Source organism: Zootoca vivipara, chromosome 6, assembly GCF_963506605.1.
Source record: "Zootoca vivipara chromosome 6, rZooViv1.1, whole genome shotgun sequence".
Lineage (NCBI taxonomy): Eukaryota > Metazoa > Chordata > Lepidosauria > Squamata > Lacertidae > Zootoca > Zootoca vivipara.
In genome coordinates this window covers 3642589-3656042 of record NC_083281.1, presented here as the reverse complement: position 1 = coordinate 3656042, position 13454 = coordinate 3642589, and the positions used below count along the sequence as shown (strand labels likewise).

The 13454-nt window shown below is 48.2% G+C and overlaps 1 protein-coding gene across 1 annotated transcript; it reads left to right on the top strand.

The window, feature by feature from the left end:
* Positions 1-350: 350 nt before the first annotated feature.
* Positions 351-8486, top strand: LOC118087400 (serine protease 57-like). Its single transcript, XM_035120002.2, has 4 exons — positions 351-1471; positions 2226-2370; positions 5619-5879; positions 8051-8486. Exons 1-4 carry the CDS (start codon positions 1254-1256, stop codon positions 8201-8203), a joined length of 777 nt encoding a protein of 258 aa, XP_034975893.1. The 5' UTR covers positions 351-1253; the 3' UTR covers positions 8204-8486.
* Positions 8487-13454: the final 4968 nt, after the last annotated feature.

The following is a 13454-nucleotide window of genomic DNA, read 5'->3' as shown; positions in this document are numbered from 1 at the left end:
TTTTGGACTACAATTCCCATCTTCCCCGACCACTGGTTCTGTTAGCTAGGGATCATGGGAGTCGTGGGCCAAAACATCTGGAAGGCCACAGTTTGGGGATGCCTGCTTTTGTCAGTAAATAAATGCAAACAAGTTTTTAGATGTGTCTTCCAACTCTAGAGTTCTAGATCTCACACAGTAGATTCCCACCCCCAAGGCTCCTCTGGCCCCAATCTCCCACCTTTCTTCCTCATGTAAAACCACATCACCTCGCATGTATCTGCTGCCTTTCGCCATACGGCTGTTTCGGTTTAATCTGAAGCAACGCTTTGGTTTTTCCTTCTCTGCTGTGTGCGAGGGCTAGGGGGGATGGCTTCGAAAGGAGGCCCAACAAATTCACAGAGAAGACTACTCTGGCTCTGTATTGACGTATATACATTGATAGGGAGCCTGTATAGAATCTACATAGGAGTTTGACGGGAAAACGAGAATCATCTAGTCTCGGCAATGCAGGTATCATTTTGCCCGACATGGAGCTCGAACCTCAACCTTGGGATTTTATAGAGAGCCTCATGAGCTATCCCAGCATGCAGAAGAGATTAAAAAAAAAAATGTGTGCGAAAGGATCTTGCTAGGAAAATGTTTGCTCGCACGTGCCAAGAAAGTTTGTTCAGCCTTGAGCCATAAGATGGTCGACGCTGAATTCTTCCTGCTTTTCCTTGCGGAGCATGACTTAAATTTCTGTGCATGCGCAAAGCGTAAGGCGAGGGAATCATCTCCAGGGAAGCCACTGTTCTTCTGGCCAAATAAAAGACGCCTCGTGCCTAGAGTGGTCAATTGCAGAGGATCCCCAACGTCTCCCTCCACGGTTGGAGACAGTATGCTTCTGAATACGAGCTGCTGGGGGGTCACAACTGGGGAGAGTTACTGCTGTTGTACCCATGCCCTGCTTTTGGACTTCCCATTGGGGGCACCTGGCTGGCCACCTTATGTTCTGATGGAACCTCCAGCTCCAGAGGCAGTCTACCTCGATTCCTAGGTTCTTTGGCCACTGAGAAAAGGATGGTGGTCTAGATGTGCCTGATCCAGCAGCCAGCTTCTTCTGATGCTTCCTGCGGAAGCCGCGCTTTGGTTTTGGAAGTCGAACGGACTTCCGGAACGGATTCCGTTTGACTTCCGAGCTCCGACTGTAAATGTTCCTTTTATTGTCTCCTGACCCAGCTTTGGAGAAAAACTGCTTTTAAATAGTTCTGCCGCAAGCTGCTGTTTTCTGCATGTTTTCTGACCCAGTTCATCCGACGTCCTTTTCTCGCACAGGTCTCTGGTTATTCCTCCCCAGTGCTTCGGGGAGCTGGATTATCGGGGGCAAGGAAGTTGTGCCCCATTCCCGGCCCTTCATGGCCTCCATCCAAGTGAATGGGGCACACGTCTGCGGTGGGTTCTTGGTGCGCCGAAAATGGGTCATGACAGCGGCTCACTGCCTGATGCCCAGGTAAGTTGGGTGGATAAAAAAATCAATGGTCCTGTTTTTAAAAAATCAAAACAAATCGGATTTTTTTTAAATATACAAATCGGATTTTTATTCATTTATTTAAATCGGGTGTTTGTTTGTTTTCAATTTCAATCGGATTTTTTGGATTTAAATCAGATTTTCTGAATTTAAATCGGATTTTTAAAATAAAATGCTTTGGGGGGGGGAATCTTTCCACAGATAGTTTTCTATTTAAGTTACATTATAGTCCAAATGCTATTCATCAGGAAATAAGGATTTGTTTTAAGTTTTTCATGTGTGGTTCAAATCCACCACTCGGCCACAATGCTCACTGGGTGGGTGACCTTGAGGGGGCCATTCACTGCTTTTCAAAGATTAAAAAATCAGCAATAAACTAAGGACAGATTCCAGCATACACCCACATCCTACACGTCTGGTTAGACTCGTCTAAACAGGAATGTTTTTAGCAGGCACTGAACGAATGACAGCTGAGGCACCTGCCTGTGTTTAGTGGCAGGGAGTTCCAGAGTTTAGGCACTGCCAGATTAAAAGATCAGTTTCTTAAGAATGTGCAATGGGTATTCTGCAGCACCTGGGCCAGTTCTCTCGATAAGACGGACAGCTGCCTGTCTGGGCTGTTTCCGCTGTCTGCATTTTCCTGCCTTGGGGAGAGGGGCTGGCCTCTAGATGTCATCCCAGGGCCCCTTCCTGTATCTGCTGGTTTGTAACCGCACTTTCCAAACTGAAACTCCAGGCGATCACCATCTGTCCGCATCGTGCTTGGCGCCCACTCCCTCGCGGCCCCCGAGGCCTCACAGCAGATCTTCGGGGTGCAGGAATCCATCGCTCACCCACTTTACAACTCTGGGACGGTGAAGAACGACATCCGCTTGCTCAAAGTGAGTGGGGTGGGGGGGGAAGTTCTGCCTATATACGTCCTGCTCTATAAACGTCCAGCTCTATACTGGGGGTTGGGGAACCTTTTCAACCCTGGGGTCGCAATCCCTTCTGAGCAATTTTTCGGGGGCCGGATGGCTTGGGCCAGAGGTAAAAGTGGGTGGGTCAAGGGTTGCAAAATTGACCTTTGCTCAGCTGTAGGAATGGATTCAGACCCGGGGGTTGGGGTGGGGAATATCGCCCAGTTATTATCCTTCATTCCTCAAAGGGAGTGAGGTCAGTAGGGTATTAGCCTTTGCAGCTTAAACTTGGAAACTAAGACAAGGTTGATTTAACCAGGATACCTGAAAAAGTGTTTCCATCCCCATTGTTCTGCCCGGACACTGAGGTCTAGCTCCGAGGGCCTTTTGGTGGTTCCCTCCCTGTGAGAAGTGAGGTTACAGGGAACCAGGCAAAGGGCCTTCTCGGTGGTGGCGCCCTCCCTGTGGAACGCCCTCCCATCAGATGTCAAGGAAATAAACAACTACCTTTACTTTTAGAAGACATCTGAAGGCAGCCCTGTTTAGGGAAGTTTTTAATGTTTGATGTTTTGTCGTGTTTTTAATATTGTGTTGGGAGCTGCCCAGAGTGGCTGGAGAAACCCAGCCAGATGGGAAGGGTATAAATTGTTTGTTTGTTTGTTTGTTTGTAGAACCATAGAATCATAGAGTTGGAAGAGACCACAAGGGCCATCCAGTCCAACCCCCTGGCAGGAAACACCATCAAAGCATTCTTGACATATGCCTGTCAAGCCTCTGCTTAAAGACCTCCAAAGAAGGAGACTCCACCACATTCCTTGGCAGCAAATTCCACTGCCGAACAGCTCTTACTGTCAGGAAGTTCTTCCTAATGTTTAGGTGGAATCTTCTTTCTTGAAGTTTGAATCCATTGCTCCGTGTCCGCTTCTCTGTTTGTTTGTTTGTTTGGCAAGGCTATATTGTTCAGTTATTATCCTTCCTTGCTCAACAGGAGTGAAGTCAGTAGAAATTCCTTTGCAGCTGAAACTTGGAAACTTAAGAATAGGTTGATTTAACCTTCTAGAAACAATAACCCAGGATGCATTAAGGCACACTGGGTCCCCCCCTCCTGAATTTTGCCCCTTTTCTCCTCTTTAAAAGCAGCAATCACACACACACACGCATGCACACTGAACAACCAGTGGTTTAGCAAATGGGCAAACCAGGCTAGTTTCAGCCATTGGTTTTCTCCGTAGAGCTTCCCCGTGGAAGATGGAACAAGCTTTTTTTTCTGCCGTTCCAGAGGGACCAATAGATTCAAATTGCAGGAATGGAAATCCCAGCTAAACATCAGGAGGAACTTTCTGACAGTAAGAGCTACAGTATTTGATAGCAGAACGGTCTCCGTCCAGAGGTTGTGGACTCTCCTTCCTTGGAGGTTTGAAAGCACTGCCTGGACCAGTGATGGCGAACCTATGACACGCGTGTCAGACGTGACACGCAGAGCCCTCACTGCTGGCACGCGCCCCATTGGCCCATTCACGTTCGAATTTTAACCCGTTCGAATTGTAACAGCGTTCGTTTTTTAAACCGTTCTGTGCTGGGGTTTTTGGCGCTTTGGCAGACAATGTTGGTGCTGCGTGTTAGTTCCAGCGAAGGTATTATTCGTCATTTATTTCTGTTCTCCCCCCCCCCAAAAAAGCGCAGCAGCTTTGGGCATCCCCCCCCAAAAAAGCAAAGCAACTTTTGCACCCCCCCAAAAAACCTCCAAAACTTTGGTCAGCAGCCTCCCCAAAAAAGCTCAACAACTCTGGGCACTTTGTGATGAATAAGGGGTTTTTGGTTTGGTTTGGTTAAATAATTAGTTTTTGGTTTATTAAATACAGTTATATATTACAATTATAAATTTTTGTTATTTAAACTATAAATATCGCGAAATTATGTTTTTCTCTCTCGAAGTGACTCACCACCCGAGTTATACTCAGTTTTTTGGCGAATTTTGACACACCAAGCTCAAAAGGTTGCCCATCACTGGCCTGGACAGTCATCTGTTGGCGATGCTTTAACTGAGATTCCTGAATTGCAGGGGGGTTGGACAACCAAGGCTCTGACATGTTCACTGGTGCGCCCAGTCTCAAAAAAACAACAACAACAGACCAGTAGGTGGCAGTATGATCCTCTGAAAAACAACCACATGTGAACTACATTTCTCTGGACGTTTTCCAAAAGGGGAGGAAGGTTTGGAACTGCCAAGAAATGCAATAGAAACCACTGCCTTAAATATAAAGTTGAGGTTCTAGACCTTGTGAATAAAGGGTCAGCTTAAGTAGCAAGCTGCCTCAAGCAGCAAAACGTCTTGGGCCAGCTTTGCTTTGTATAAATTTAAGGTTACCCCACGCCTGGTTTTAAATAACGTACGGTACGTGTTGTTACAAAAGCCGGGCGCCTGCCCGTCTCTCTGCCATGCGGCAGCAAGAGCCCACAGGGTCTGCGTCCCCTTGGAGAATGGAAGGCACAGCAGAGACTGTCGTGCTTTAAGAAAAATGATTTCTTCTTTTTCTTTTGCGCTCCCTTGTAGCTGAGTAAGATAGTCTTCCATAAACATGGTTTTAACAGTGAGTCCGTAAGTGACTGTGGAGGCAAATTCTGGATCCACACGTCATTCCACAGTGGGGACATAGGTTTCCGGGCAGGAGTTGATCCCGGTGAGGGTTTGCCAAGCGTGCCTTCCTCTTAGCACGTTTCTCCCTTGCATCCTGAGTTCGAGTGTCTTCAAAGCCCACGACACCTTTGGCAAAGGCTGTTCTCCAACTGGAGCGCTCACAGGCCAGTCTTTCCCAGTTGTCGGTGCTTATACTACATTTTTTTAGATTTGCCTTGAAACAGTCTTTAAAACTTCTGGCACAACGAGACACCGTGACGGAAACCAGAGCGCACGGAAACGCCGTTTATCTTCCTGCCGTAGCGGGACCTATTTATCAACTTGCACTTTGATGTGCTTTTGAACTGCTAGGTTGGCAGGAGCTGGGACCGAGCAATGGGAGCTCACCCCGTCACGGGGATTCAAACCGCTGACCTTCTGATCAGCAAGTTTTAGGCTCTGTGGTTTACACCGCAGCGCCACCAGCGAATACAGGACCTCCAAATGATTTTGAGTCGCAGTTGTCCTTGCTTAAATACCCCGTTCTGCCGCTAGAGGGAGACAAAGCTTAACATCAGCACTAAACATGCCCCCCCCCCGATTCACCTTGCAGCTGAACGGCTCGGCCATCTTCAACCAGGCTGTTCAACGTGTCAGGATCCCGCGAACCAACACCGACCTCTGCCCGGGAGTCATGTGTCATGTGACGGGCTGGGGGGACACCTCCAATTTTGGGACGATCCCCACCATACTGATGGAGGCCAACACAACCATTGTCGACCGGAAAGCATGCAACGTGTCGTGGGCTGGCCAGATCCACCGCTGCATGATCTGCGCCGCCAACACCGACCCCAGCCTCCGGGGATTCTGCTCGGTGAGTGCTATTTTTTGGGGGGTGCCCAAATCAGAATTTTCTGAACCGGAAACCTCGGCGCCTTGAATTCTGAATGGCAGGTTTTTATTTATTTTATGAAAGATCTACATTGGCTTCCAGTACGCTTCCGAGCACAATTCAAAGTGTTGGTGCTGACCTTTAAAGCCCTAAATGGCCTCAGCCCAGTATACCTGAAGGAGCGTCTCCACCCCCATCGTTCTGCCCGGACACTGAGGTCCAGTACCGAGGGCCTTCTGATGGTTCCCTCGTTGCGAGAAGCCAAGTTGCAGGGAACCAGGCAGAGGGCCTTCTCGGTGGTGGCGCCCTCCATCAGATGTCGAAGAGAAAAACAGCTACCAGATTTTTAGAAGACATCTGAAGGCAGCCCTGTTCAGGGAGTCTTTTAATGTTTAATTGTTTTATTTCATTTTTCTGTTGTAATTATTATTATTTCATTTCTGCTAAAGAGTTCTTTTTATAATCCATATAAAACAGAGAGAGGGGGCACCTGCTAATGACAGGTCAAAATTAAAATATGAAAAGCGAAACCATATCCAGTGGTACCTTGGTTCTCAAACTTAATCCGTTCTGGAAGTCTGTTCCAAAACTAAAGCGTTCCAAAACCAAGGCGCGCTTTCCCATAGAAAATAAGGCAAAACGGATTAATCCGTTCCAGACTTTTACAAACAACCCCTAAAAGAGCAATTGAACATGAATTTTACACTCTAATGAGACCATTGATCCATAAAATGAAAACAATAATCAATGATGATAAAAAATTCAAATTAATTTTCTTTTTCTTACCTGCATGATGAAGGTCATTGTTTGGATCATTAGGGGCTTTTATCCATTTCCGCAGCCACACAATCAATCAGTAGCTGAACTGAGTTCCATACAGTTGCAAAAACAAATTAACTGAAAAAGCCTCAAAAACAAAAACACGAAATAAATAGCAAAAACAAAAGGGCCAAACTCAATCCGTTCCGGAAGTCCGTTTGACTTCCGAAATGTTCGAAAACCAAAGCGCAGCTTCTGATTGGTGCAGGCGCCCCGGAAACAATAGCCGACAACCGCATTGGACGTTTGGCTTCTGAAAAACGTTCGAAAACCTGAAAACTTACTTCCGGGTTTTCGGCATTTGAGAACCAAGGTGTTTGAGTACCAAGGTATCACTTTAATAAGCACAGTTGCAAATGGGTTAAGTAACAAAGTCTATATCGCTAAAGCAAAAAGGGAGACTGAGAGTTGTGTTCACGTAAAATAAAATAAAAATATTCGAGTTGTTTCATTGCATTGCTAGTGGCCTCCAGCTCTACAATTGTATGACTCTTAAGTATATTTCCAGATTTGCCAAGCTTGTGACCAAGGTTGCCTTGGAAAGAGAGCTACCACTGCAAAGGAAGGCCAAATCATATCAAAAGCGCCTGGGGTTCTAGTCCTCATTGATATCTCAATTTCTGTACAATTTTCTCCTGTTATTGGAGAGTGATGGTTTGCCAGGCCTCCGGTGTGAGATTTGGGCCTGTTTTCCATGAAGTTGTCATGACGAGAGAGGGAAGGAAACATTTCTCTTCTATCACAGAGCATGTAGAAACTTTTTTTTTTAAAAAAAGCTGGAGCTGGACCTCAATGGATTGTAGCAGCTCTCGCCCAGTTGCAAATATTTCCTTTCTGGGGGGAGGTTGTGGCAGAAACAACTGCAGACATTCTCAGGATGGAGCCGGTTATCCGGACCCCCTTTCTGTCTGGGTTCAGGGCTGGGGGTCCTTATCCAACTCTGCGATTGCGCTCAACATCTCAGTGAGATGCTTTTGACGCCTTCTTCAGACTGAGCCTCTTGGGTTTGCCAATCGGAAGGTCGGCGGTTTGAATCTCCTGCCAACCTAGCAGTTCGAAAGCACGCCAGTGCAAGTAGATAAATAGGTACCGCTGCAGCGGGAAGATAAATAGCGTTTCCATGCGCTCTGCTTTCCGTCATGCGCCAGTAGCGGTTTAGTCCTGCTGGCCACATGACCTGGGAAGCTGTCTGTGGACAAATGCCGGTTCCCTCGGCCTGAAAGCGAGATGAGCGCCGCAACCCCAGAGTCGCCTTTCACTGGACTAGACCGTCCAGGGGTCCTTTACCTTTACCTTCAGAGTGGGTACTGACCTTTGTCTCCCCCTCATGCCAGGGCGACTCAGGTGGACCCCTGCTTTGCGGTTCCAGAGTCCATGGGATCGTCTCTTTCAACGGACGTCGCTGTGGTGACCGGCGGTTCCCAGATGTCTACACCCGCATCTCCAGATATATAGCCTGGATCCGTTACGTGCTCCAGACGTTTTGAATTGGAGCAGGTTGTGTGTGTGTGTGTGTCTTTGGGGAAGGCCGTGTTGGGGGGGGGGTCTGTCCTCCCATCAGGAAGGAAGCGATGGAGTTGAATAACAATGGCTTTTTTAATTAAAAAAACACCTCTGTTTTACAAAACCAATGAGTGTCATCTCCAATGCTGGATTTACGTATAAGCTAAAAAAGCTATAGCTTAGGGCCCCGCTCTCTTGGGGGCCCCAAAAAAATGAAAAGGAGAAAAAACTGGATGTACATTTCCAAAATATAAGATAAGAAACAAATAAAATAGAACCTACATACAGCAACCGTGTTTTGTGTTTTGTAGGCTCCTATAAAGTCATGGTCCCCACTTGCTAGCCTGCTCCCTAAAATATCACTGGTTTGCTCCTTTCTATTGTCTTTGTCCATGGAGTTTTCTTGGCAGGGATACTGGAGTGGCTTGCCAGTTCCTTCTCCAGGTGGATCACGTTTAGTCAAAACTCTCCGCTATGACCTGTCCATCTTGGGTGGCCCTGCATGGCATAGCTCATAGCTTCTCTGAGTTATTCAAGCCCCTTCGCCACGACAAGGCAGTGATCCATGAAGCTACGAACATGAGTCTGACCAAACTGCGGGAGGCAGTGCAAGACAGGAGTGCCTGGCGTGCTCTGGTCCATGGGGTCACCAAGAGTCGGACATGACTAAACAACTAAACAACAACAATATATAGGGTGCCTACATTCTGCATGTGCAAATGGCTTGAGATACCTATTAGGTCCATAAATTTCCACATAGCATATATTCAACAGAAAAAAACAGTGACAATTTGTTGTTGACAAAGGACATACACAGGTCCCCATTACCTACAGGAGCTTAGGGCCTCATCAAACCTAAATCCGGCCCTGCCCGTCCCCCACGGGATGGCAGCTCTGGCAGAAAACGCTTTTCTCCCATCGGCCGAAAGCATCTCCCATCTGTTTTGACTTTGTGGCGGCGTTTCCCAGCCCAGCCAAGGACAACTGGGAACGAGAGCAAAGAGCCGGGCAAGTGTGAGGGAGATAAGCGAACATGGCACCAAAAACAACACGACTTCTAATTGTGTCCTGATGGGCCAGCCTTCCTCGCTCTTTTCTCAGGAAAGAGGCATCTAGTAAGGGGAGAGGGAGGATCAGGGGTTAGGGACGAGGCCAAGAGGGTTGGGGCGACCTCCTCATGCCACCCAGGTTTGTCATGGTCCCCCCCCCCAAGGAGTTGCAGGATTGGTTGGGGTTGGAGGAAGAACCCCTTGCCCCAAGGAAAAGCTGTTCCTGCACACATACTAGGTATCACCTAAACATCGACATCGGTCACCTTGAGCCAACCTCGCCTACCTCACAGGATTGTCGTAAAAGGAAAAATGTGCGAGGGAAGAAAACGCATCCAGCACCTTCGCCAGGGGAAAAACCAAAGGGAAGGAAATAAAATTGTAGCTGCAAACTGCCTTGAGTCCATTCCACTGCCGAATGTCATCGGAAAGTTCTTCCTGATGTTGAGTTGGAATCTCCTCTCTTGTAACTTGAAGCCACGGGTTCGAGTCCTGCCCTCCGGAGCAGGAGAAAACAAGCATTGCTCCATCTTCCACGGGGCAGCTCTTAAGATACGGGAAGGTGGCTATCGTATCTCCTCTCAGTCTCTTCCAGGCTAAACGTACCCGACTCCTTCAACCGTTCCTCATCAGGCTTGGTTTCCAGACCCTTGATCATTGTGGTCCTCTGCACACCTCCCAACTTGTCAATATCCTCCTTAAATTGTGGTCCCCAGAATTAGATACACTATTCCAGGTGTGGTCTGTCTGACCAAGGCAGAAGAGAGCTGCTGGACTATGACTTCCCTTGATCTGGACACTAGACTTCTATGGATGCAGCCTAGAATAGCATCTGCTTTTTTTGCTGCTGCATCACACTGTGGGCTCACGTCAAGTTTGTGGTCCACCAAGATCCCTAGATCCTTTTCACATGTACTACTCAGTAAGCCAGGGACTAAACCATAGAGCCTAGGGCTTGCCGATCAGAAGGTTGGCGATTCGAATCCCCACGATGGGGTGAGCTCCTGTTGCTCGGTCCCAGCAGTTCGAAAGCACATCAAAGTGCAAGTAGATAAATAGGTACCACTCCGGCGGGAAGGTAAATGGCGTTTCCGTGTGCTGCTCTGGTTCGCCAGAAGCGGCTTTGTCATGCTGGCCACATGACCCGGAAGCTGTATGCCGGCTCCCTCGGCCAGTAAAGCGAGATGAGTGCCGCAACCACAGAGTTGTCCGCAACTGGACCTAATGGTCAGGGACCCCTTTACCTTAGTAACCCAGGTGTCCCACATCTTATATTTGTGCATCTGGTTCTTCCTGCCTAAGTGAGGAACCTGACATTTGCCCCTGCTGAAATTCATTTTGCCAGCTTTTGCCCAGCTCTCCAATCTGTTACAGTCGTTTTGAAGGAAAACATTTGCACAAACTCCTGTTGGTGTGAATAATGTTGGAGGGGAAATGTTGGGCGGAACCACAAGCGGAAATGGATACAAATTTATGTGTGGACGTCCCCCCCTGCCCCAAATCACAAACTGATTGTCCAGTGCCGAGGGCCTTCTGGTGGTTCCCTCCTTGTGATAAGTTTCCCAGCCAAAGGACACAGCAGACACTTATTGTCAAAAGGTAAGACTTGCATGTCTGGAGACCTACGTGCTTCAATCTAGCGTCTAGGCCAGGCTTCCTCAACCTCGGCCCTCCAGATGTTTTGAGACTACAATTCCCATTATCCCTGAACACTGGTCTTGCTAGCTAGCAATCATGGGAGTTGTAGGTCAAAAACATCTGGAGGGCCTTCTGGCGGTTCCCTCCCTGCGATAAGTGAGGTTACAGGGAACCAGGCAGAGGGCCTTCTCGGTGGTGGCGCCCGCCCTGTGGAACACCCTCCTGCCAGATGTCAAGGAAATAAACAACTATCTGACTTTTAGAAGACACCTGAAGGCAGCCCTGTTTAGGGAAGTTTTTGATGTTTGATTAATTATTGTATTTTAATATTTTGTTGGGAGCCGCCCAGAGTGGCTGGGGACACCCAGCCAGGTGGTTGGGGTATCAATATATTATTATTATTATTATTATTATTATTATTATTATTATTATTATTATTAATGGGCAACCCCCATAAATGAGACTTAATCCGATGTACCGCCTTGAGCATCTTTGTTTATCGCTGACCTGAGAGAAGCCGCCACTTGACGCATCCGGCGATGGCGAAACTGCGTCATTTTTTGGAAAAGGAAAAGCCTTCGCAAACCCTCTTGGAATGCAACGCTCTTCTTTTCTCCTTTTATAGCCTGCAAAATTCTGCCCCTTTGCTCCTCTCTCTCTCTCTCTCAGTCTGGGTTTCCAATCTCTTGATGCAAGGACTTTAGGGGATTTTGGGGGACGGCAAATCTCCTACGGACGGAAAGCCTGCCTGGATCACAAAAGCCTAGTCCGGCTGGCCGGCCTGCCTGCCAGATGGCCTCATTGGAAGCTCTCAAAATGACCCGCTTCCTTCTGCTGCCTCTCAGTGTATCTGTCTGCTTTTTCAAGGTAGACTGCCTCTGAGGCCTGGAGGCTCCATTTGGTGCAGATTTATCCCTTGGCTTCCCTAGTTTTGATCCTGGCTACGCCCCTGGCTTCCAATATGCCTAGAAAGACAAAGGGGTTTGAGAGCCATCAGGAGACCTAGGTCATAAACAAGAGCCCACTCTGCAGAAGGGAGTTCCCCAGTTCCTCCTTCCATTGCCGAATCCCGTTTCAAACTCTGCAGCACATTTCTTTCTGTACCTGCTTCCTTGAAATATTCGTCAAAATGGGGAGGGAATGGGCCTTGTTTGCAGACGGGAGGGAAACTGGGTCAGGAGGGATTTGGGTCCAACTTAGCCACAGCAGAAATTTAATCGGCTGCGGTTTTTCTCTCTCTGCTGCTGCTGCATCGCCAAATGTGTGTTTGGTAGGGTGTGGATTTCTGCTTTTTCTCTCTTGCATTTCACTGGAAACTCCCGCCTGCAGGCAGACATAACAAAACCGCCCGCCCGAGTTTGGTCTGAACTCGAGGATTTGATGACACACAACATGCGCGTGGCAAAGACAGGCAAGCAGGCAGGCAAGCTATCTTTTATTGCATCTGCAAATCCCCTCCCTCCGGCTTGGCTCCTCTCGGAACATCTGGCACCGAAGCTTTCTTTGGAAACCGGGATGTGGAAATGACCTAATGCAAAGAGGGTTTACATGAAGAATGTACCCTTTGGCCTTGGTTCTGCGGACTCTTGCGCTCGGATCCTGCCTGCGGGTTTCTCGTAACGGGCACCCTGAGAAGAGGATGCTAGACGGGGTGGGAATGCTTTGGTTTAATCCAGCAACCATGCTTTTATGGAACCTCCAGATACGGAGCCAGTCTATCTGCACTCTGAGGTTCTTAGGGGTATTTGGCCGGTGTGAGGACAGGATGCTAGTCACCTTTTTGGCCTGATCCAGTTCTGCAACGGAACAAAAAGCAACTGCACGTGTTTCCAAAACAACAACAACAACAACAACTTCTACAACCATACAACCCACAACTGCTCTAAAGCAGCTCAGCCTGAAATTTGCACAACCACTAAAAAGCACAAAGGCAAGTCAATAAAAGAGAGCTTGTGTGATGTATGGCGGCGGAGCTGTGAGAGACCAGAGTTCGAATCCCCACTCAGTGGCCATGAAGCTCACTGGGTGCAGCTTTGGGAGCCCAGTCCCTGCCTCTCAGTCTGACCTGCCCCGCAGGGTTGTTGGGATTAAATGGGGAGGGAGGGAACTATACAAGACATCTTGAGCTCCTTGGAGGGGGGGGGGAGGTGGAATATAAATGCAATCACTTGACCTGATGGAAATGTAAGTGCGCATATGAGCAAGGTTTGAAATGCATGAACAGGTATCCTCCTTTGGGGAGTTTCCAAATTGGAAGGGGGCCATCGCTGAAAAGACCCCGTTTTCATGCCAACCAGTGCCAGCCGTCTCTCGGTGGCAGAACGGGAAGCAGGGCATAGGAAGATAACCTGCTAAACATGGCACAGGCAGACGGGTCCCTGCGGAAACATGGCCTGGAGGGTAGGACTCGAACCCATGGCTTCAAGTTGCAGGAAAGGCGCTTCCAACTAAACAGCAGGAATAACTCGCTGACAGTAAGAGCTGTTTGGCAGTGGAGCAGACTCCCATGAGAGGTGGTGGGCTCTCCTTCCTTGGAGGTTTTTAAGCA

Bases quoted from the DNA above. Each gene is read 5' to 3' on its own strand.
- LOC118087400 (XM_035120002.2), top strand. From the start codon at position 1,254: ATGTTTTCTGACCCAGTTCATCCGACGTCCTTTTCTCGCACAGGTCTC. The intron at 1,472-2,225 runs GTAAGTTGGGTG...CTGAAACTCCAG, and splicing joins GCTCACTGCCTGATGCCCAG to GCGATCACCATCTGTCCGCA. The intron at 2,371-5,618 runs GTGAGTGGGGTG...TTCACCTTGCAG, and splicing joins ACGACATCCGCTTGCTCAAA to CTGAACGGCTCGGCCATCTT.